This window comes from Peromyscus maniculatus, chromosome 3 (assembly GCF_049852395.1).
Source record: "Peromyscus maniculatus bairdii isolate BWxNUB_F1_BW_parent chromosome 3, HU_Pman_BW_mat_3.1, whole genome shotgun sequence".
Taxonomy (NCBI): Eukaryota; Metazoa; Chordata; class Mammalia; order Rodentia; family Cricetidae; genus Peromyscus; species Peromyscus maniculatus.
The window spans coordinates 66,404,559-66,427,485 of NC_134854.1; the positions used below are offsets into that span (position 1 = coordinate 66,404,559).

The 22,927-nt window shown below is 47.8% G+C and overlaps 1 protein-coding gene across 2 annotated transcripts; it reads right to left on the reverse strand.

Moving 5' to 3' along the window:
* Positions 1-334: 334 nt before the first annotated feature.
* Abcf2 (ATP binding cassette subfamily F member 2) lies at positions 335-13,392 on the reverse strand. 2 transcript variants are annotated; one of them, XM_006994670.4, is made up of 15 exons: positions 13,205-13,392; positions 12,349-12,548; positions 9,916-10,128; positions 9,357-9,539; positions 9,107-9,278; positions 6,976-7,071; positions 6,072-6,174; positions 4,247-4,342; positions 3,773-3,892; positions 3,602-3,691; positions 3,221-3,331; positions 2,561-2,623; positions 2,213-2,341; positions 1,577-1,780; positions 335-984 (listed from the first exon to the last, which is right to left on the reverse strand). In XM_006994670.4, exons 2-15 carry the CDS (start codon positions 12,506-12,508, stop codon positions 847-849), a joined length of 1,878 nt encoding a protein of 625 aa, XP_006994732.1. In that variant the 5' UTR covers positions 12,509-12,548; positions 13,205-13,392; the 3' UTR covers positions 335-846. The 2 variants fall into 2 exon arrangements, with proteins under 2 accessions (XP_006994732.1, XP_006994733.1); XM_006994671.4 differs by having other exon boundaries at positions 12,885-13,226.
* Between the last annotated feature and the right edge of the window lie 9,535 nt (positions 13,393-22,927).

A 22,927-nucleotide genomic window follows, 5' to 3' on the forward strand; every position in this document is an offset into this window, starting at 1 on the left:
TGATGTGAGGAGGCAGCCAGAGTATATCATACTGCAAAGTATGGTCCATGACCTGCTGCTCAGCATCCACACTAGGAAACTTGTTAGGAATGTTAGTTCCTAGCTGCTTCCAGTACTCCCAAAAAGTTGGCAAGATCCACCTCTGTGACCTGACAAGCCCTCTCTACACCCAAGTCTCATGAAACGCAGGCCTAAGGAAAAGCCTGACCTGGAAGGGGCGGGGGCAGTACATACTGTAGCTCCAGAGGGCCTGACTTCTCTGCCTTACAGGCTTGCTGAGGGGAAGTGATGCTGACTGCAGGGAGAGAAAGAATGCTGAGGCCCAGGGAGGAGAGACCGTGGATTCCTCTTTATTGGACTCTTTGTAGATGACACACAGATCTACAGTTAAATAATTATTAAAATACCGACCAGGACTACGGCCCTGGCCCAGGGCTCCAAACCAGAAGCAATAAGGAATGGGGGTGGTGGGCTGGCAGTATTCCTCCAACATCACCGAAACCCATAAAACGAGGCTCTTGAATCCTTCCAGGGCCAGACCAGGGCTTGGGCCCTTGGGTTAACCCAGGAACCCTTGGCTGCATCTCTCAGGGTAAGGTAACCAGCAAGGGTCTGGAGGAACAGCCAGCCAGTCCAGACACAGACAGACCCAAACGGAAGGAGGATGGGAGACGGACAGGTGCTGTCCAGCTGGAGATAAGATGCAGCGAAGGCAGGCTGAGGGGAGGCTGGGGGCAGTATTGCAGCAGTGCGGGAGTGCAGCCCCAGGGTCCTGTCCTGAGTGGCTGGTCAGGGGTCAGCTGGCAGGCTCCAGGTGGCATTCCTGACCCAAGCCTGGCTGAGGGCTCACACGTTGTGGGTCCTCTTGGTGAGCTGGGGCTCCTCATCCACCAGCTTGGATTTGAGGTGCTCCTTGTAAGCCAGGATGTCTCCGGGCCACTTAGTGATTGTCTGCTTCTCACAGACCCAAATCTCCTGTGCAACCTGGAAGCAGATGCTGGGTTCAATCTGGCCAGTCCTCGGCACCCTCTCCACCACCAGGACTATCATGAGGCTTCCTGAGTGAAACAGCCTCTCCTTGAGGCCTCACCCAAACCCATATCCAGCTTACTCTCTCTGGGGACATCTTACTCAAGAGCACTATAACCAGTATTCTAGAAGTTTCCAAGCCAGATCCCACCTGCCACCACCCTACTGTGAGGTCTCCAGCAGGCTCCCCACGTATTCAGAGGCTTCATGAGCCACATGTTTTTCTACCCTTGCTTTTTTAGAAATACAGAATACAGAAATGGCCAGCAGCCTTCCTCCTCTTAATCTAAATCCTTCTTACTACAACACTTATTTTTGGGCTGAAGAATCTTGACACAGTAATAAAGGTCTGATTTCCTCATTTGGGTCATCTATACCAAGTTACCTACTATCCCCACAGAGTCATGAGATCTGGTTCTCACCAGGTCACATAGACCCGAGCCCCTTCCCTGATTTAGCAAACGTGTGTTATGCCCTCATGTGCTACAACTGTGCTTCACACAACCTTCCGCCCATCACTCCATTCTGTGCCTCAGGCCACACTCACCTGCTGGATGAGTCTGAAGTCATGGCTGACTAGCATCATACCACCCTCGAACTCATTGATGGCATCTGCCAGGGCATCAATGGTCTCTATGTCCAGGTGATTGGTAGGCTCGTCCAGGAAGAGCATGTGAGGGTTCTGCCAGGCCAGCCAGGCCAGACACACTCGGCACTTCTGCCCATCCGACAGGTTCCGGATTGGGCTCACCTAGAGGAACCATGACAGAAGAACTTGGTGTTACACCTGCCATGCAGCATGGGACTTCTCTCCCCTCTCTGGCTCCTGTTACCATTATTGCTTTTTTTTTTTTTTTTTTGGTGAGACGTGAGCTTAGGATGACCCAAGATCACACAGCAACGATACTGGCCAGGCCGTTAGTCTTGAGACCTGACGGGATACCTAGAAACATGACCACTCGGCCTCTCGCTATTAGCATGTAAGTTCTGGTGCAATGACATGATCCGGTGATCCTACAGTTTCAGGTCTGTTTTCTAGCTCTCTCAAGCACTCTGGCTCAAGAGCCTGTCAAGAGTCCTGCTCACTGTGCTAATGGAGGAGACTCTGGGATCACGTCCAAACCTAGGTGTGATAGAAGTGTTCCCTGGTCACCTGGGGTCCTTCCCAGCCCTCCTCTCTCACCTGCTGTTTCCCAGTGAGGCCGTATCTCCCAATGATCTTCCTCATCTCCTCCTTCTCCTTGATCTCTGGGTAGCACTTCATCATATACTCCAATGGTGAAAGGTCCAGGTCCAGCTGCTCCTGTAAATGCTGCAGAGAAAGCAAGACCACCACATTTGGGGGAACCTCCTCCTAACGGAGGCCACTTGGTGTAACCGGGCCTACCCTAAAAGGGGCCTGCCCCAGGAGCCCACCCAGACACTTGCTCAGGGTCCAAGAAGCAGGGAGAAGCTGATGTTCCTAGAGGAGGGGCTTGGACAGATGTGGTCCCTTCTACGCTGACCCCCAGCCTTAACGCCAGGCCTGTACCTGATGGTAACGCCCTATCTTGACATGAGAATGCTTCCGGATCATTCCATCTGTGGGTAGAAGCTAGGAAAGAATTAAGTAGAATCAGAAAAGTAAGCATGCCAAAAAAGAATCCCCAACAGAAGCAGACACACATCAATGTACTTCGCTCACACAGACTAACTACCGTCTAGGCACTCTTCAGTGTTACAGAGGCGGGGCTGACGCTCAGTGGATTAAGGCACTTGACAACCTGAGCTGATCTGGAACCCACATGATGGAAGGTGAGAACTGACACCCATAAGTTGTCCTATGACCACCACATGTGAATGCACACACAACAAATGTAAACGTATATACTTAGGACAACTCACTCAAACAGACTCAAGGGAGGCAAAGATAAGCAGTTTACTAGATGGACATGAAAGGCCCATTGCATAATACATCAATAAGACACTTGATGTAGGCCCAACACACGTCTTCTGAAAAGAAACTCCAGTGTACAGCGTCCGTCCTTACCGCCTAACTGTCACATGCACGCCTTCACTGCACTCTCAGTCACCGTCTTCCCACCCTCCCTTCCCGGCCTCAGCTCTGCCCGGCCCCCCAGGTGGCTCACTCAGCCCCCCAAGCACTCCTCCCTCCCTGCTTCCCACATGGCATTCCACCTTAGCACCGCACCTCTCCAGTCAGCAGCTTCAAAAGAGTGGACTTCCCTGCACCGTTGGGTCCTACCAGAGCCACTCGTGTGTCAAGGTCAATGCCAAACTCTAGATTATTGTAGATGCAAGGCTGAGGCGGGTAAAGAGACAGAACAAAGGTTAGAATCTCCTCTGGCTGGCATGCCAACTCCACAGGTGGGCAGAATGGAGGAGGGATCACTGTCGAAGCTGACCCAAACCCACTGCTTCCATCTGCTAAGCCTGAAAATCATCCACCCCCTGGCAAAAGTCAGCAGTCAGCAAGGATGGGGAGGCCCCCACTGCTGAAACTGCCCATGCGAAATGTACCCGGCCCCCGAGCCATACACAGGCTCTTCCCATGTGCTCTGGCCATACTCACCCCGTCTTTTGTATACTTGAAGCTCACGTTCTGCACCATAATGACCGGTGGTGGGATTTTACCACACGGTGGGAAATAAAACGACAGCGTCTAAGAAGAGGAGGCATTTTCATGTCAGTGCTTTTTTTTAAACCCATACTTCAGCCACCTAACCTAACCATCAGACCTCACCTTGTCACTCACGACCCTTTCTGTCAGTCCTGATGCCATCATCTTCTGTAGCGTTTTCTCTTTGCTTTGAGCCTGCCGGGCCAGCTTGGCACTGCCATGGCCAAACCTGGCAATGTAGTTCTGTAAGAGACCAGAAGAGGAATCGGAGTGTGTGCAAGAGACAAGCTGGGGCTTGAAGTGTGCATGTGCACAGGACACCACAAGTAGCAGCTTTGGTTTTTTTAAAGTTTTTTGAGACAGGGTTTCTCTGTGTAGCCCTGGCTGTCCTGGAACTCACTCTGTAGACCAGGCTAGCCTTGAACTCATAGAGATCCTCCTGCCTCTGCCTTCCAAGTGCTGGGATTAAAGGCTTGCACGACCATGCCTGGCATCAACTCTTAAGCCTTGAGTAAGAGATAACCCCATTTCTTCCCGGCCTCCTCCAGCCCCCATCACTTCCCAGCAGAAGCACAGAAGGGCAGCACAGCCTCCGACCTTCATGTGTGCGATCTGGTCCTGCTCCCAGTGGAACCTCTTCATCTGGTTCTCCTCCAGCTCCAGCCGCGTCTTCACGTACTGATCATAATTACCCTGTGGGGAACCCAGGCAAGGGGCTCAGTCCTGGGTTCTCCCTCAGATCCAAGGGTGACAGCAGCAGCAGCAGCACCAGCTGCATTAAAGCAGCAATGCTAACCTAGAGCTTGGTGTCTATTTCTGCAGAGCCGAGGACGGAACCCAGGGCACTAATGTGACATGTGAGGCAAGGGTGCCCCGCTAGGCCATGCTCCAGCCCAACCAGAAATGCATGGATGTTCATTAGTCCCATGCCTTTTACTCAGCCAAGCCACGGCAGGGCCCAGGATAAATCCTAAGGTGAACCCAGAGAACACTCGGTGTCCGTAGAAGCCTTCGACACAATCATGCGGACACCACGGAGCTCAGGCCCTCCACCACCTCCTGCTGTCCACCTAGAGGCTAATGCCACTTAGGATAATAAGGGTTGCCCCCCACAAGGGAAAACAAACCACCTGGACTTGGGATCATGCCCAACTGGATTGCCATTGTTTCTATTTGAACCAAACAAAGCCTAAGACTCAAGCTAGTCCTCCATTAAAAAGACCTAACAAACAAGTCACAGGATATCCACACACAATGGTAACGCATCACTAAAGAGGCAGACTGCATACTCCTCTAAAAAGCATTACTAATTTTAAAAGTAACCTGAAAAATATAATGATTATTAAGGATTACAGAAGAGGGGCTGGAGATGGCTCAGTGGTTAAGAGCACTGGCTGTTCTTCCAAAGGATCTGGGTTCAATTCTCAGCACCCACATGGTGGCTCACAACTGTCTGTAACTCCAGAGGATCTGATACCCTCTTCTGGCCTCATTGGGCACTGCACTTATGGGGTGCAGAGACACATGTAGACATACCCATATACACAAAGAAAAAAAACTTAGATTCTAGAAGATTAAAGATAAAGAATGTATCCATGTATAATATTTTCTACAAATGATTGCAAATACGCAGTTTTGGAAGGTGATATAAGAAACTATTAATGCTCCCACAGTGACTGTGACTATGAATGAAAAGGTCTGTTTTCCCTTTTCCTATTTGAAACTGATGCTCACTGTGGAATCCAGGCTGGAACGACCCTCCCACTTCAGCCAGCATAGTGCTGGGGTCATGTAGATGCTACCACACCTAGCTCTATTTTTTTTTTTTTTTGTGATATATATTTTTTATTTTACAATACCATTCAGTTCTACATATCAGCCATGGGTTCCCCTATTCTCCCCCCTCCCATGCCCTCCCCTTACCCCCAGCCCACCCTCCATTCCCACCTCCTCCAGGACAAGTCCTCCCCCGAGGACTGTGATCGACTTGGTAGACTCAGTCCAGGGAGGTCCAGTCCCTTCCTCCCAGACTGAGCCAAGTGTCCCTGCATAAGTTCCTGGTTTCAAACAGCCAACTCATGGAATGCCTAGCTCTATTTTTTTACTTAAAAAATACACATCAGGTGCTCACAACTGCCTCTAACTCCAGCTCCAGAGGATCCAACACCTCTGGGGGCTGCAGCATGATCAGAGCCTTCCCCAGGCACTCACAGAAGTCAACTTCTTTGCATAAGGTAAACACACACACACACACACACACACACACACACACACACACACACACACACACCCATGGCCTACAGTCAGAAGCAAAGGCTTTGGAACTAAAACAAAACGGGCCAAAGGACTTCTTTAGAAGACTGTATCATACTTAATAACAAACTCAAAGACTTAGCAAGTGCAGGAGCCAAGGCCCACTCACCGTGTAATACTTGAGTTTCTTGTTGTGCATGTGGATGATGTTGGTACAGACCCCATTCAGAAAGTCCTGGGAATGGGACACAAGGACCAGGATGCGCTTGAAACTGTGAAGCCAAAGAGCCAATCAGGAAGGTTGCAAACAAGAGACTAGTCAAAAAAGCCTACATAGCCAGACCCAGAAAGCCCTCACCCTCTCCCCCCTCACACTCAAGTGCCCTCGTAGCTCCTGCGGCAAGCAGGGACCTAAGCAGCACTACATTCCCTCAGTAAAGGGCTCCAGGAGCTTTTCCATGGTAAGACAGCCTAAGCCTGAGGCTTCTGTTGTATCAGCAGAATGGAGTAGAGATGGAGTAGTGGTGAAGTCAACAGTCTGTATATACAATAAAAGGCATCCAGAACTGCGGGCAGGGCCAGCTCAAACCGATTCAATAAGAGAAACATGAGCCCTTTCTTTTGAGACAGCGCTAAGGTATATCCTGTTTCCTTTTAAAGCTGAGACAATATTCCAAGCTACTCAGTTCTTTGGTTATAAAAGAACCATGATCATATTTGTTAATATTTTTCTTTATCACCACATCATGAATTTAAACATTAGACTCACTTTACATGATTTGTGTTTGTACACATACACCGATAGACACATACAATTAAACATTGCCTTTAATAAAGATGCTGTACTTCGGACATAGGAAAAACAAAAGGATTTGGTTTTAAAGGCTCACACAATTCAGACTTAAAACAACAACAACAACAACAACAACAACAAAACCACCCCAGTGAAACAGAAAGGCCCACTCTCTAACTGCGTTTGGCACTGGCTACATCTGGCCTCTCTCTGGGCACCTACACCTTTGGGCTCTGCTACTGACCCCTCCGGGATCTGTGCTCTCAGCCCCACTCCTTACGTCTTAAGTTCTTCTTCCAGCCACACGCAAGCATCCAGGTCCAGGTGGTTGGTGGGCTCATCCAGAAGCAGCATGAAGGGCCGAATAAAGAGGGCTCTGAAGGACACAAAAAACAACAGTCACCCTGAATGCTGAACGGAAGGCACAGCTTGCCTGCCATGATGCTGGTCAGGTCTAGACTGAATCCTCAAGCCACTCTGTAGCAGGATTCTTGGACCGCCAGCTCCCAAATCATGGCACAGAGACTTATTAATTATGAATGTTTGGCCTTAGCTTAGACTTGTCCCACTAGCTCTTTTATCTTAATTTAACCTGTTTCTATTCATCTATGTTTTGCCTCAGGGCTTTTTACCTTTCTTTCATTCTGCATGTACAGCTTCCTCTGTGTCCGTCTGTCTGTCAGCTGCCTGGCTAGCTGGCCCCTGGTGTCTCCCTCTCTTTCTTCCTCCTTCTCTCCTCCCTGGAGCCTAGATTACTTTTCCTACTTGTTCTCTCTGCCTGCCAGCCTCACCTATCCCTCTACTGATTAGTTATTGGCCCTTCAGCTTTTTATTAGACTAATCAGGTGCCTTAAGCAGGCAAGATAAAACAAATGCAACACACCTTTCTATAGTTAAACAAACGCAAAAAAAAAAAAAGCAGCATAAACAATGTAACATATCCTTGCATAGTTAAAACAAATGTAGCATAAACAAATGCAACATATCTTTACATAGTTAAAGATTCCACAACACCAATCCATTTTCTACATCAGAGAAAAAAAGGGCTCCAGAACTCAGGACTGAGTTACAGGAGTGCAGCCTACAGGAAAGGCTGAGGCCTTTTGCACCTGTGAGGTTTGAGATGGCAGTTGGTGAGCATCAAAGGCACAAGAGGAATCAAGTTATCAAAGCAAGAACCATCCTGGTTAGACTAGCTGATGGGGCTGCCAGACTCCAGCAAGCACCCAAAGAATGTCCTTTTTTACACAGTAAATCGAAGGACAGGCTAAAGCTCTGGCTTCCGGACTGCGGTCACCATTCTTGGAGAACTTGGTAAGAGCATCTCTGAGTGAATCACCCTCAAGCTGAGAGTTGTCTATCTCTAAAGCTCCTAAGCCAGCCAGAGCAGCTTCTGGTCAGCAAACAGATGCACTGCACTTCATTTTAAGACAGGTAAGCCGGGCGGTGGTTAATCCCAGCACTCAGAGGCAGGCAGCTCTCTCTGAGTTCAAGGCCAACCTGGTTTATTTCATCACAGAGAAACCCTGTCTCAAAAACCAAAAAAGACACCAGCAACTCTCTATCCCCACAGGGCAGCCTCACCAACCTGCTTCCCAGGAATGGTGCAATGCAGACGGTCTCACCCATTTAATTAGTACTATGGCTTGAATATTCCCCACTGAGGCAGCATTAAGAGGGTAGACATGCCTCTGAAGGTTGGTGCTTGGCCTCTGCACGGTGAGCAGGATTAGGCAGTCATCAGGATAGAGAGCCCAGTGAGCACACTCTCGTGGCTTTATAAGGAGACAAGAAGACAGACACACCACCTTCCCATCTCTCACCACATGAAGCCTACACTACACGTCAGAACTCTGCTAGCCAAGCCACCATCAGATAAGGCCCTTTGGCCTTGTACCTCCAGGACTATGAGCCTCCTTTCTTTATAAAGCATGCAGCCTCAATAGATATTCACTATTGTACTAGAAAACAAAGGAATACAACTCAGCCCTCTGGGGAGGGGCACTGAAGTAGTGCTGGACTATAGAAACTCATTTTAAGCACAGGTTTCCAAGGGTAAAAAGGACAGGTGACATCAATGCTGTCCAATATTTTACTATCATAAAAATGAGCAGGATGGAAGCACAAAAGGCAGGAAGGGGGTCAAAGTGGAAGAAAAACCTAACTCCACTGTTTTACTCAGTCTGCTCAGAGGACTCCTGGACCATGTGCTGAGGACCCAGCACTGAGCATGGAGTATTTTTGAGTACCTCAGCCAGACACTCAGTCCAGTCCACATACCTACCTAAGCCACATCACTGATGGTTATCTCATCTGATACATACTGACCATGAGACCAGTTCTACAGTCCTACCAGGGTGAACATTCCAAGAGACGGGGGCTCCAAGGAAAGAGGGGAAGGGAGGACTCACCTGGCAAGAGCAACTCTCATCCGCCAGCCACCACTGAAGTCTTTCAGCTTCTTGCGCTGCATGGCAGGTGTGAAACCCAATCCGTGTAAGATCCTTGAGGCCCTCATCTCGGCTTTATCAGCATCCAGCTCTTCCAGCCGCTCATACAGTTCCATGAGCTTCTCACACTCCGCTGTGGGTGGCACATGACCATCAGCTCCCTGAGGGTCCCAGGAGGAAGCCTTCCCCACCCCTGGGTATAGAGCCATACCATCCTCATGAGCTAACCGCTCAGCCTCCCTCTCCAGCATGGCCCGCTCTGTGTCCACCTCCATCACACACTCCAAGGGTGTCTTGTCGCTAGGAGGCATCTCGCGAGTCAGATGGTAGATGTCTATGTGCTCGGGGATGGGCACTTCACGTTTCCCGATAGCAGAGAGCAGCATGGACTTTCCTAAGAGAACGACACAAAGACACTGGGCCACTTCCTCACTGTCCCTGCACCTGCTCCTAACAGGCAGTCCAGGACCCCCATTCTTGAAGTGCTTGCCTTCTTTTGCTCACTCTCAAGACTCCCTTTCCAACTTCAAGTCTTGTGCTCCTGCTCCTGTGAAGTCCTGTTCATTTACAGTGGCTTCACACACTACTCCCCATTCCTGTTTCCCCCACCAACTTCTCTAGCACCTTCTCTCAAAAACTACTCACTTGGTACTTACTGCATACTGCTGGGTCATAACTCCCCTTTCTTGCTTTGCTAGTGCTAAATACTCACTGAGTAACAGATGATCCAAGAAAGAGAACCCTCCCACTTCGCCCTCTAAGGGCCTCACCGATTCCATTTAAGCCGATGAGGCCATAACGTCGGCCTGAGTTTAGTTCCAGTTTGGTGTCACTGAGCAGCTCTTGACCATGGAAGGTGAGCGAGAGGTTGATGATGTGGACGTCAGTACTGTTGGGGTGAGAGGCCAGGACGCCGGTGACGGCGCGGGCAGCAGCTTTCTTCATCTCAAAGTCCTCTAGCTCCTTGGTCAGCAGATCCACTTCTGGAGACAAATGTATTTGGGAAGGGGCTGTCAGACAGACTCGGATGTATTTGGGAAGGGGCTGTCAGACAGACTCGGATGTATTTGGGAAGGGCTGTCAGACAGACTCGGATGTATTTGGGAAGGGGCTGTCAGACAGACTCGGATGTATTTGGGAAGGGGCTGTCAGACAGACTCGGATGTATTTGGGAAGGGGCTGTCAGACAGACTCGGATGTATTTGGGAAGGGGCTGTCAGACAGACTCGGATGTATTTGGGAAGGGGCTGTCAGACAGACTCGGATGTATTTGGGAAGGGGCTGTCAGACAGACTCGGATGTATTTGGGAAGGGGCTGTCAGACAGACTCGGATGTATTTGGGAAGGAAGGGGCTGTCAGACAGACTCGGATCCCGCATGACTTGAGCTCAGGTCATCAAGGCAGACTCAGGAGTTCCGAGAGCGTTATACCTAGTGCACACGACACAGACCTGCCCAACACTCTGCTTTCACAGGCAAGTTTTACTTCGCACTCTTTCTAAGTTCTCTTGCCCTTCCAACGTCCTTTCCCTCCCACTGTGCTTAACTTCCTCACCTTCCACAACCCTAGCCAGGGATAAGCCTCCTCACTGCCTAACTTGATCATACTAGCTTCCTTCTAGAACTCTTATTTTGGAGACAATTCTTACCACTTTGTCAGTTTTAACTATATTTTCCATTATTTCTGTTCCCATTATTAATGTTACTATGTTTCTTCAAATATTTAGTGTTTATCTATAGTACAAGTCACACACACACACACACACACACACACACACACACACCACTCAAAACACGGTCCACACATATCCATATAAACAACTGAGATGACTAAAACTAAAACAGACATAACTAACACTGCAAAATGGCACAGGGGACAGCAAATAGGAACACGACCCATGTTAGACGTCATCAGAAGGCACTGCCATAGAGTCAGGCTTTGAACAAGCACTATGGTATCAAAACTTAATGTGTGAAAGGACAAAAAGTGTGGGAACAGCCAAAGGACAACGAGCAGTCTACATCAGCAGGAGGGCTGAGCAGCCAGTTCTCAGGGGCAATGAGGAGACAGGCATTAAACCACGGTGCTCACTATTATGCACCGCCAAGTTTCCCCCTCGTCAGTTAACTTCAGCTGTCAACTTCACAAAAACCTGGAAAGAGGGAGCCTCAACTCAAGAACTGCCTCCATCAGACTGGCCAGCGGCCATGTCTGTAAGGCACTGTCTTAACTGCTAATGAATGGAGAGGGTCCAGTCCAGAGTGGGCAGCGCCGGCCCTACGTACGAAAGCTAGCTGAGCAAACCAGAAAGCAGCATTCCCTACACAGTCCTGGCCTTACTTCCCTCCCAAACTGGTTTCAGTCACAGAATGTTTGTCACATCATCAGAGAAAGGAAACGAGAAAACAAATGTTCTGAAAGCAAACTATGTTTACATGGTATGAGTGAGCGGTAGCACAACCAGTGAGGAGAAATGCTCAATAATCCCCCAAACAACAAAGCCACAGCTCAGGAAAACCACATAAAACAGTGTGTAACAAGCGGGCGAGGTGGTGCACACCTTTAATCCCAGCACTAAGGAGCCAGAGGCAGACGCGTCACTGTGAGTTCAAGGCCAGCCTGGTCTACAAAGCCAGTTCAGGGCTGTTACACAGAGAAACCCTGTCTCAGGAAAGCCAACCCCAAAACCAAAACCAAACCAACAACAACAAAACCCCAATATGTAACAATAAGTTATTCTCATTAGTATAATCACTATCCCTGTGACATCAAGAGTACCATATGGTAAAGCCTGACATACTCGCTACCATAGGTCGGAAGGAAAACTCAGAAAAATGACAGGAAGTTGCCTTTTCTTTTACTGTCCTCCACAGCACCAGGACAGAACGGCTCCCATCTGTGTTTGCCACTTCAGTTCCCTTGATCAGTAACAAGGTGGCACTATCTTTAACTTCATGGGTTTGTTGTCACTGAAAAGTTTCATGGCCTACAAAGACGTGTGTGTTGGGATTTTTACTCTGTAAAAGAAGCCCGGGCTGGCCTCAAACCCCTCCATCTTTCTGCCTTAGCCTCCTAAATGCAGGGATTACAGGCCCGTGCATCTGCATCCAACTAAGACACACGCTTCATTGCCTCTGCATCCAGATTCTCATTTTGGCTGGGGCAACCAGCTCAGGAAATCCACCCAATTCCCCTCCATCACCTGTGGTCTCTCTGCCATTGGCCTCCTCATTTTTCTCCTCCGCCACCTGAGGTTCCGTGACGGCGTCTCCATTCTCCTCGTGTCCCTTTCTGGGCCGCTGGCGAGCTTTGGCAGCTTCCTTCTTTTTGGCTGCTTTCTTCTTGGCCAGGTCGGAGGGCATGGTGATGAGCCACGGGGGTCGTTACCGTTCTTTCCGGAGTCTGAAGAAAAGCACACCGGTACTCCAGAATTCTAAACTTACAGGTAAGAATGTCGGAACCGTAGCCCGTCCCTCCCTGGAATTTTCCTATCAAGACTCCGGTGGCTCACTCTGTCCCCGCCTGGCCTCGGCCAACTTTGCCAGGGTCCCTCGCACTCCCTCGACCGACCGATCGGTCTTGCAGCCTCTTCTCCTCCTCCTCCAGGGCTCGCGCGCCAATCCCCGCCGCCAATCCCCGCCGCCGGCCTCACTCGGATGCGCTCTCCCCCCGCCCGGGCCTTCAGCGAGGGACCGTTCTGCCCCTAGTCTCTAGTTTCCCAACTTGGCGCTCGCGCACCTCAGCCGGCCGCCTCCTCCTCGGGTCTTCGCCAGGAGTTCGTCCGGACTTGGTTTGGGTCGCTCCCCTCCACCCCACCGGCTGCGGCGCGCTTTCTGCCCGGGAGCCACGCGTCTTCCGCGGCGGGTCCCAAAGGGTCTCCGCGCTCGCTGCCCCTAACCTCCCCCACAACCCGCGCGCCGGCGTCTCTGCCTGGGCCAGTCCTTTTCCCTTTCGGCCCTTTCCATCCCGACCCTGATCTCCCTTCCGCTTCTCCTCCCGCTTCCTGCTCACGGGTCCGCACTCTCCTCCCCTCCGGCTCCCCTTCCCCCTCAACTCACGGGGCCTCGCCGCTCGGCCTCTGTCGCAACAGAGCTGCTCCTTGAGCTCCTCCGCGTGCGGCCGGCTCGCCAGCCAATCACGGCCCCGGGCGGCCCTCGGCGCGCCGCCGCGAGAGCTCCTGGGAAATGTAGTTCTTGACTTGCAACGACGTCGGGCGGGACTCTCCTCAAGAACTACCACGAATCCCAGGTGTTGCGCGGTCCTAGTGACGCCATCAGAACGCGCAAGGCTCCAGGTTGGGGGAGGATTAGAGTCCAAGAGTCCTGTCCCAGCAGGCTGGCTTAAAGCGCTGGAAACTGCAAATCCCAGATTGCTCCTCGGAGAGGCGAGCTGCTCTTCCAGACCGTACCCAACCTCGAGCAGATAAGTTTACCCGGCCGCTCAACTGGTTTAACCAGCAGGGAGTGCGACTACGCTTCCCAGCATGCATCTAGAGAGAGCTGGCCCAAACAATGGGAGAAGACGAGGAGAGGTGGAGGGAAAAGGATGAGTGAGGTGCTGCTGGGCAGAGGCGGCACTGAAAGTGAGGTAGCCCTTCGCGGACATCACCAACAGGGCTCCGTACGAGAAAGGAGCCTTGGTTTCATGAAACTGAAATTGCAGAGCCTCGTGCATCGCTGGTCAAACTTTTAGAAAGTGCCAGATGTTGTTCTGAAACTTGGTGTCTTCGCCGAGAGTTACTGGATTCCATCAGAGCGGTTATAAGTGTTGTGGAAAGAGTCAGAGGACCACTTTTCTGAGTTTAGCTTTATGGACAATTAGCTGTGACTTGTGATGATATATTTGTAATCTAAGAAATAAAGCTTGGCTGAAGATCAGAGGACAGAGCCAACCACAGAGTTAGCCGCAGAGGTCAGGCAGTAGTGTCACACACTTTTTATTCCAGCACTTGGGATCACGCACCTTTAATCCTAGCACTAGAGAGGTTGAAGGAGAAAGTGATATGGCTGGGCAGAGAAAAGAATATCAGGCAGGAGACAGGAATTCACTCTCCTGCAGATGCTCCGTCAGGTTGAGGAGTTGGTGAGGTGACTTGCTCTGCTTCTCTGATCTTCCAGCTTTCACCCTGATATCTGACTCTGGGTTTTTATTATAAGACCATTTAGGATTCGTGCAACAGTGACTTGTCCTGTTTCATTTCCTTGAGTCTTACTGTCTAAAATCTCTAACAGACTTAGTGTTAGGTACATTGTAAACTCTAGATTTGTAGCTTCAAAAACAATGTAACTCTTTTTTGACCCTTGTTACCTCTCCAGGCTCCTGTCCACTGGTGCCTTATTATTGATGACACCTAAGGAAGCAAAAGAAACCATTACTTTCCTTGAGTGCACTCTCAGAAAGTGAGCCCCTTTTCCTCTACATTTTCCCAAGCTAAATAGAAATTAGGCTTGAAGGTTAGCAGCTTCAGACCCTGCTTCCTGTGTCTTTGCTAGCACACTAATTTTGAGAGAGAAAGCATCACCCAAGATTTTTAAGGTTTGCAAAGATTAGAAAAGGGAAGAAGGGGAGGGGATGCTTTGTTGAAGCCCACTAAGGGAAGCTTGTCTCGTCCTGGTAACAGGCTATTTCTCATAGACTCCCCCTTTAATTCCTTTTAATCTGCTGCTACATTGTTTGTACTTTAAAGAGTAGACCATAAGTTCTAACTTCGGCCCTGGGTAGAAACAAGACTTTCTGAACTGGCAGGAATATTATAGATTGCTATATAAGCGGGAGGCTTTTTGGTAATGAACAAAAATGTACTATTGCCTTTTCCTTTAAGAGTTAATCCAAAGACTGGAAGATGGCTCAGCTGTTAAGAGCACTTGCAGAGAATCATGGTGTGATTCCTAGCACCCATACCAGGTGACTCCAAACTGCCTGTGAACAGTTCCAGGATATCTGGTGCCCTCTACTGGCCTTTGCAGGCATTTGCACACATGTGGTGAACATAGAGACAAGGGGGTACACACATGCAATACACACACACAAACACACAAACACACACACGGGGTGGGGAGGAGGTAATCCAAATGGGCCTGTCAATCACCTAGACAGGAAAATGATGCTTAGGAAACTGTTCCAGAGACTATAACATAGTCGAAAACCCGTCTAACCATTGTCCCCCTCCTACCCCTTGAGAAATGTTTTTCTGGGGGCTGGAGAGATGGCTCAGGGGTTAAGAGCTCTGGCTGTTCTTCCAGAGGTCCTGAGTTCAATTCCCAGCAACCACATGGTGGCTCACAACCATCTGTAATGAGATCTGGTGCCCTCTTCTGGCTTGTAGGCAGAACACTATATACATAATAAATAAATACATCTTTAAAAAAAGAGAGAGAGAAATGTTTTTCCTTTACAGTGTTCCTTTTTGTTTTGTTTTTTCAAGATGGTTTCTCTGTGTAGCTTTTAGAGCCTGTCCTGGATCTCGCTCTATAGACCAGGCTGGCCTCAAACTCACAGAGATCTACCTGCCTCTGCCTCCTGAGTACTGGGATTAAGGGCTTGGGTCACCATCACCTGGCAAGAAATGGTATACTAGTTCTTATATGTCATTTAAACACTCTTGAGCATGTTCCTAGAATAATCTCCACCAGTTAAGTAGTACTATTGGCAGCTTACACAATTGAAATAAGCATATACAGACTTCAAAGTAGCAAGAAAACTTTATTCAAAGGCCAAGTAATAGTACAGACCAGAAATATACTGCGACTCTTGACCAAGGGCACAGGAGTGAGAATGCACTCAAGGGTCCTGGTTACGGTTTGGGGCTTCCTTTTATGCAGTCTAAGGGAAAGAGAGGCTGGTTACTAAGGGGTGTAATAAAAGTGGTTCTCTATTTTGACAGACAGGTTTGAATTACATAAATTTGTTTTTGTTTTTTGGTTTTTTTTTTTTTTTTTTTTTTTTTTTTTTTTGGCTTTTCGAGGTAGGGTTTCTCTGTGTAGTTTTGGTGCCTGTCCTGGATCTTGCTGTGTAGACCAGGCTGGCTTTGAACTCACAGAGATCTGCCTAGCTCTGCCTCCCGAGTGCTGGGATTAAAGGTGTGTGCCACCTCTGCCCAGCTAGAGTTACATAAGCTTTTGCATACGACTTGTGACCTTTCCCATGATGCATCTCATCTTTACATTCTTATTATTGTGTGTATACTACATGCACATTGATGTCAGAAGACAACCTTCTGAAATGATTCTCTCCTTCCACCATAAATTCCCAAGATCAAACTCAAGTCATCAAACTTTGGTGGCAAGAGATTTTTTTTACCTGCCAAGTTATCTTACCAGCCCTTTAAAATTGCATGGGTATGTGCGTGTGTGTGTGTGTGTGTGTGTGTGTGTGTGTGTGTGTGTGTGAGAGAGAGAGAGAGAGAGAGAGAGAGAGAGAGATGTCAGGTGTCCTACTCTATCACTCTCTGCCTTATTTCCTTGAGATAGGGTCTCTCACTGAACCTGGAGTGAGGCTGGCAGCCAACAAGCCTTATCAATCCTGTCTCCACACTCCCTGTGGTCAGATTTTTCTTTGGGCTGCTGGCTCACAAATAACAACATGGAGACTTACTAATTATGAAAGCTTGGCCTTAGCTTAGGCTTGTTTTTAACTGGCTCTTATAACTTAAATAGCATATTTTTATTAATCTTACTCTGTCACGTACCACCCATCTTGCTCAATGTTTCCTCCTGCATACCTAGATCCTCCTCCTACTTTCTCTCTCCACCCGGAAGTCCTGTCTATACCTCCTGCCCAGCTATTGGCTGTTCAGTTTTTTATTACACCAGTCACTGCAATACCCCTTCACACAGTGCGGAGATACCCACCCACCTCGCCCCATAGCTCTGCGGTTACAGGCATATCCAACCACGCCTGCCTTTTTGTATGAGTCCCGGGCTGCGGTGCCTGTGCCTGTGCATCGAGTGCTTTCAAATGCTGCAGTCTCCCCACACCCATGCATCTGATTTAATCATGTGCAATCCCAACTACTGTAGGCATAAAACAATAATAGAGGATTCTCCCCTAGAACTTCAAAGGGCACAGTTTCTCTTATTGCACATGCACCCAAAACCAGTTTAGGCCAGATTATTCCATCTCTCTTGTTTTCAGAATGCGTTCCAAAACATGTCTGAGTAGAAATGGGGCCTTATCTAGACTAGGTCACTGAGAGAGAAGAAAGTTATTTCATTGTTTAAAGTTGGTATATCTACAAGCTGATACAGAGGCCCAGATTTCCAACAGGACGCTGGGTGGACTGTTGGGAGAGATGCCTGGGTGCATAGTACAGGCGGGTGGGAGTCCTAGATTGCCAAGTGAATTGTTAGAAAAGTGAACGGTCCAAACTAAGTGGAGTTTGAAGCTGCTGAGCCGTTCTCTACGCTTGCCTGTCTCATTACTAATTAAGCTCACGTCAGTACTCAGAAGTTATTCCTTGACTCCTGAGGAAGCCTTAAGGAGCCTCACTTAAGCCTTACTGAGAAGAGCATACATCAGCTACAAAAGAGAGTTTTACTGTCACGTTCCACACATGTAGATGGCGTATGTCATCATTCATCTTCACTGCTTTTTCTTGTCCTACCTCTTAACTCCTACCTTCACGCTTTGTTTGTTTGTTTGCATGGTTTGTTGTTGTTGTTTGTTTTTTGTTTTTTCGAGACAGGGTTTCTCTGTGTAGCTTTACGCCTTTCCTGGATTTCACTCTGTAGCCCAGGCTGGCCTCGAACTCACGGAGATCCACCTGGCTCTGCCTCCCGAGTGCTGGGTTTAAAGGCGTGCGCCACCACCGCCCAGCCTTGTTTGCATGTTTGTGCCACGCTAAGGACTGAACTGAGGGCCCTGTGCCTGCTTCACACAAAAGTGTCTACCACTGAGCTTCAATCCCAGTGCGTACACACCCACATAATCACACAACTGGTGATGATCCTTGTATGTCAGCCTCCAAAGTAGATGAGATGACTGAGATTATGAACCTGTGTTACCAGGATGTTTTTCAGGGTTTCATGTAGCCCAAACCTTAAACTCTCTGTGTAGCTCAGGATGACCTTGAACTTGTGATTCTCCTGTCCCTCCTGAGTGCTAGGGTTATGGGCATGAACCACCATGCCCACGTTTATATGTACTGGAGATCAAACCCAGGGTTCCATGCTTACCACACAAGCCTCTATTAACTGAGTCATCTCTAGACCTCCTCTCTTTTTAAATTTAATTTTAATACGTGAGAAAACATTAGTTGTCTAAGTCTGGCTTATTTTGCTTAACATTATTTCCACTTCCACCCTTTTCTTACAAATAACACAATTGTATTCTTCTTTAAGGCTGAGTAATACTCCATTGTGGGAATATATTCCATTTTGTTTATCCATTTGGCCACTGATAAGACAGGTATTGATAGGCAGATTCCATAGATTGGCTACTATGAATACTTTCAGTAAACCTAGGTATACAGTTTGCCCAGGAGTGATCTACTAAGATCGTATGGTAGTTCTGTTTTTAGATTTTTGAGGAACTTCCATACCGATTTCCCAGTGGTTGGGCTAATTTACATTCCTACCAACACTGTGTAAGTGTATAAAGGTGTGTTTCATCCTGTATACATCTCACCCCTTCCTTGATGGCATTTATTCTTTCTTTTTGGATTTTCAGGACAGGGTTTCTCTATGTAGCCTTGGCTGTCCTGGAACTCAATTTGTAAACCAGGCTAGCTTCAAACTCAAGAGATCACCTGCCTCTTCCTCCTGAGTGCTGAGATTAAAGGTGAGTGTCATCACTACCTGGCTTTATTTTTGTTTTCATTCTTTTTTTTTGTTTTGTTTGTTTGTTTGTTTGTTGAGACAGGGTCTGTGTAGCCCTAGCTGTCCTGGAACTCACTCAGTAGACTATTTTTGTTTTGTTTTGTTTTTGTTCGTTTGTTTTTCGAGACAGGGTTTCTCTGTGTAGTTTTGGTGCCTGTCCTGGATCTCACTCTGTAGACCAGGCTGGCCTCGAACTCATAGAGATCCGCCTGTCTCTGCCTCCCAAGTGCTGGGATTAAAGGCGTGCACCTCTGCCCAGCTCTTTTTGTTTTCTTGATGGTAGTTACTCTGACTGTGGTGGGATAGAATCTCATCTCAGTGTGGTTTGGTTTGCATTTCCCTGAGGGCTAGAGAAGATGCACATTGTTTTCATTTGTTGGGCATTTGTACTTCCTTTGAGGCTGTCTGTTGAGTGCACTTGCCCATTCATGATAAGACTATTTGTTCCTTTGATGTTTATTTCAGTTCTTTATATATTCCATCTTGTGTCAGACAAATAATGGCAAAAGTTCTCTCCCATTTTGCTGGCTCTCCCTTCGTTCTGGTAATGATTTCCTTTGCTGTGCTGATGCGTCTTAATGTGGTGTGATCTCACCTGTTAGCTTTTGCCACTGTTTCCTGAGCTAGGAAGAAAGAACTTTGAAAAAATAAGCAGACCATGACATCCAGGTGCTAAGTGCCTTAAAAGAAGTGACTTCTGTGCACCATTGTAATACCAAGGAGGCGGGCTGTCACTTGGCACAACATAATTAGGCACATAACTCCTAACAGGCTGCTTTTATTCAAACCCAGCTTTCCCATTCAGAGCCTGACCCTGGGCAAAGTGCATTCTTTCCTCTGTGGAGTGAGAATGACGGTAGTACAGTATTTACCTCATGTTGGTTAGAAAGATTAAATTAGTCAAATTCCTTGGTTTCTGTTGGCCAATTAAGTTCCATTAGTCTTACGTCCTGCTGTCCTGTGGCTTGTAGAATACTTGTCTAAGGATAATGTGCTATGAGGAGGTAGTGACACACGCCTTTAATCCCGGCACTGGGGAGGCAGAGCCAGGTGAGTTTGAGGCCAGCCTGGTCTACAGAGAGAGATCCAGGACAGGCACCAAAACTACACAGAGAAACCCTGTCTTGAAAAACCAAAAACCAAAAAAAAAAAAAAAAAAAAAAGCAAACAAACAAAAAAAAAGGATAATGTTCTTTGCTATTTATTTAATGTTATAAATAAACACAGAGCATCTAGTATGAGCAAATCTAAGTGACTAAAAAGAACCCTCTGTATGAAGCAAAGGAGCTATTTATGACTGTGGTCAAAATCATTTCACCCAGGGAGCAGGGAAGATGTCTCATCTCACTCAGCGAAGTGTCTGCCACATGAACACAGGGCCCTGTGTCTGGGTCCCTAACACTCAGGTAAAAAGCTGGGCACAGTAGTACTCACACATAACTCCAGTAGGGGGGGAGTGAAGACAGACAGACCTCTGGGACTCCCTGGCCAGCCAGTCTACCTGAGCTTAATAAAGAGACCCTGTCTCTAAAAGTGAAGTGCAGACTGATTGAGGAAGACACCCTATGTCCACCTCAGGCCTCCACATGCACAGGCACTATGTACACACATCTGCATAGACACACACACATGTGTGTACTACACACATATACACAACCCCTCACCCAGGAACCTAAGCCTCCTGGCAGCCCTGTCTACAACATATCTCCTCTCTCTCAGCCTTACTTGACATAGTGGTCACAAGCAAGTAAGAGGTTCCAAGAGAATAATATTTATTTAATTTATTACATTATTTTTATCATATTTAATTCCCGCAAGCAAATTCTGAGGTGGATGTTGTTACCACTGTTACCATTCTACACACAAGCTCAGATACTATGCTTTTTAGAAAAAACACAAAACAAAAACAAAAACAAACAAACAAAACAAAACCCACAGCTACTTAGAGCCAGTACAAGAATTTAAGGCTGGAATCTTCTGGTTCTCTACCATCAGGTACCATCAGTGTAGCCAGTCACAGTTGTGATGTCCTATGAGTAAACAGTTGATAGGCAGAGTCCTCTTCAGCACAGCTAGTGTCTTAGAAAACTTGCTAACCGCTTGGATATTTTGTCATTCCCACCCAGAGTTCAGATCATGTGCATGGAAAAGTGCTGGGGATGAGAGGAGAAATGAAGGCTAAATATGAAAGTCACAAACAGCCACAGTGCAGCGAGAACTGATTATTGGTTCACATTTGTCCTGGTTAGTTTTTTTTGTCAACTTGACACATGCTGGGGTTATCTGGAAAGAGGGAGCCTCAGGCAAGAAAATGTCTCCATCATATTGGCCTGTAGGTAAGTCTGTGGGGGCATTTTCTTGATTAGTGATTGATGTAGGAGATCCCAGCCCGCTGTGGGCGGTGCTATTCCTTAGGCAGGTGATCCTGAGTTGTATCATAAAGCAGGCTGAGCAAGCCACGGGAGTAAGCCAGTAAGCAGCCTTCCTCCATGACCTCTGCATCAGCTCCTCCCTGCAGGTTCCTGCCTTGGCTTCCACTGATGATAGACTTTGGCCTATAATCCAAATAAACCCTTTCCTCTCCCAAGTTGCTTTTGGTCATAGTGTTTTATCACAGCAACAGAAAGCAAGCTAGCACAAAATTCAAGGCCAGCATGGGCCATATAGTGAGTGAGCCCTTGTCTAAAATCATAAGAAACTAATAGAAAAATATGAAGAAACTGAGACCCAAGGAAGGAAATGTCTTGTCCAGTATTACCTAAGAAGTTAGTAACTAAGAAGGGTCTGGGGGTTGGGGCTTTAGCTCAGTGGTAGAGCACTTGCCTAGCAAGCACAAGGCCCTGGGTTCGATTCTCAGCTCTGGGGGAAAAAAAAAAAAGAGAAGGGTCTGGAACTATAGCACCAAATTTCTTAGTATCTATAAGTAGCTATGATGGTTCATGTTGGATATCAATTTGACAGAATCTACAATAACCTACGAGACAAACATACTGTGAGGGATTGTTTGGGGTAGGCTTATTGATGTGGGAAGAGCTACCCTAAAGTAGGTGGCCGTGTTCATTGAGCTTGGGTCCTGAACGCCAGAAGAGGAGAAAGCTGGCTGAATACTGCATTCAATTCCCGCTGCTTCCTGACTGCAGGTGCAATGTGGTCAGCGGCCTGGAGCTCCTGCCACCATAGCGGACTCTACACTGGAACAGTGAACCAAAAGGAACCGTTTCTACCCATAAGTTGCCTTTGCTCTGAGTATTTGTGACAGCAACAGGAAACATGACTAATGCAGGAGATGCAAGGTCCCTGAAGTAGAGCTAGTCAGAATTAAGACCGCCTATAAACTGAGCTCACTGTGGTGGTACAGATAGTGGTCCCAGCACTTGTAAGACTTGGGCAGGAAGAGGGCTGTGACTTCAAAACCAGCCTGGTCTCAAGGAAACAAAACATGGATAGGATTTCAAAGTTTGCATATGGAAAAATGTAGAATATCACTTCAATGTCTTTGTACATTGATTACATGTTGAACTGATATCATAGTTATATCTTGTAGTAGTTTGAATGTGGTTGGCCCCATATGGCCTCTCAGGGAGGGAGTGGCACTACTTGGAGGTGTGGCTGTGTTGAGTGGGTATGGACTTGTTGGAGGACGTGTGTCACTGTGAGGACAGGCTTTGAGGTCTCCTAGGCTCAGGATATTGCCCCGTGTCTCAGTCAACTTCTTGTTGCCTGCAAGATGTAGGATTCTCAGCTCCAGCACCACATCTGACTGCACACCGCCATGCTCCCCATCATGATGATAATGGACTAAACCTCTGAAACTGTAAACGAGCCACCCCAATTAAATGTTTGTTTTATAAGAGATGCTGTGGTCATGGTGTCTCTTCAGAACAATAAAAGCCCTAAGACATATCTAATACAATAAAATATTAAAGTTAATTCCACCTGTTCCTTTTACTTTTAGTGACTGTGGCA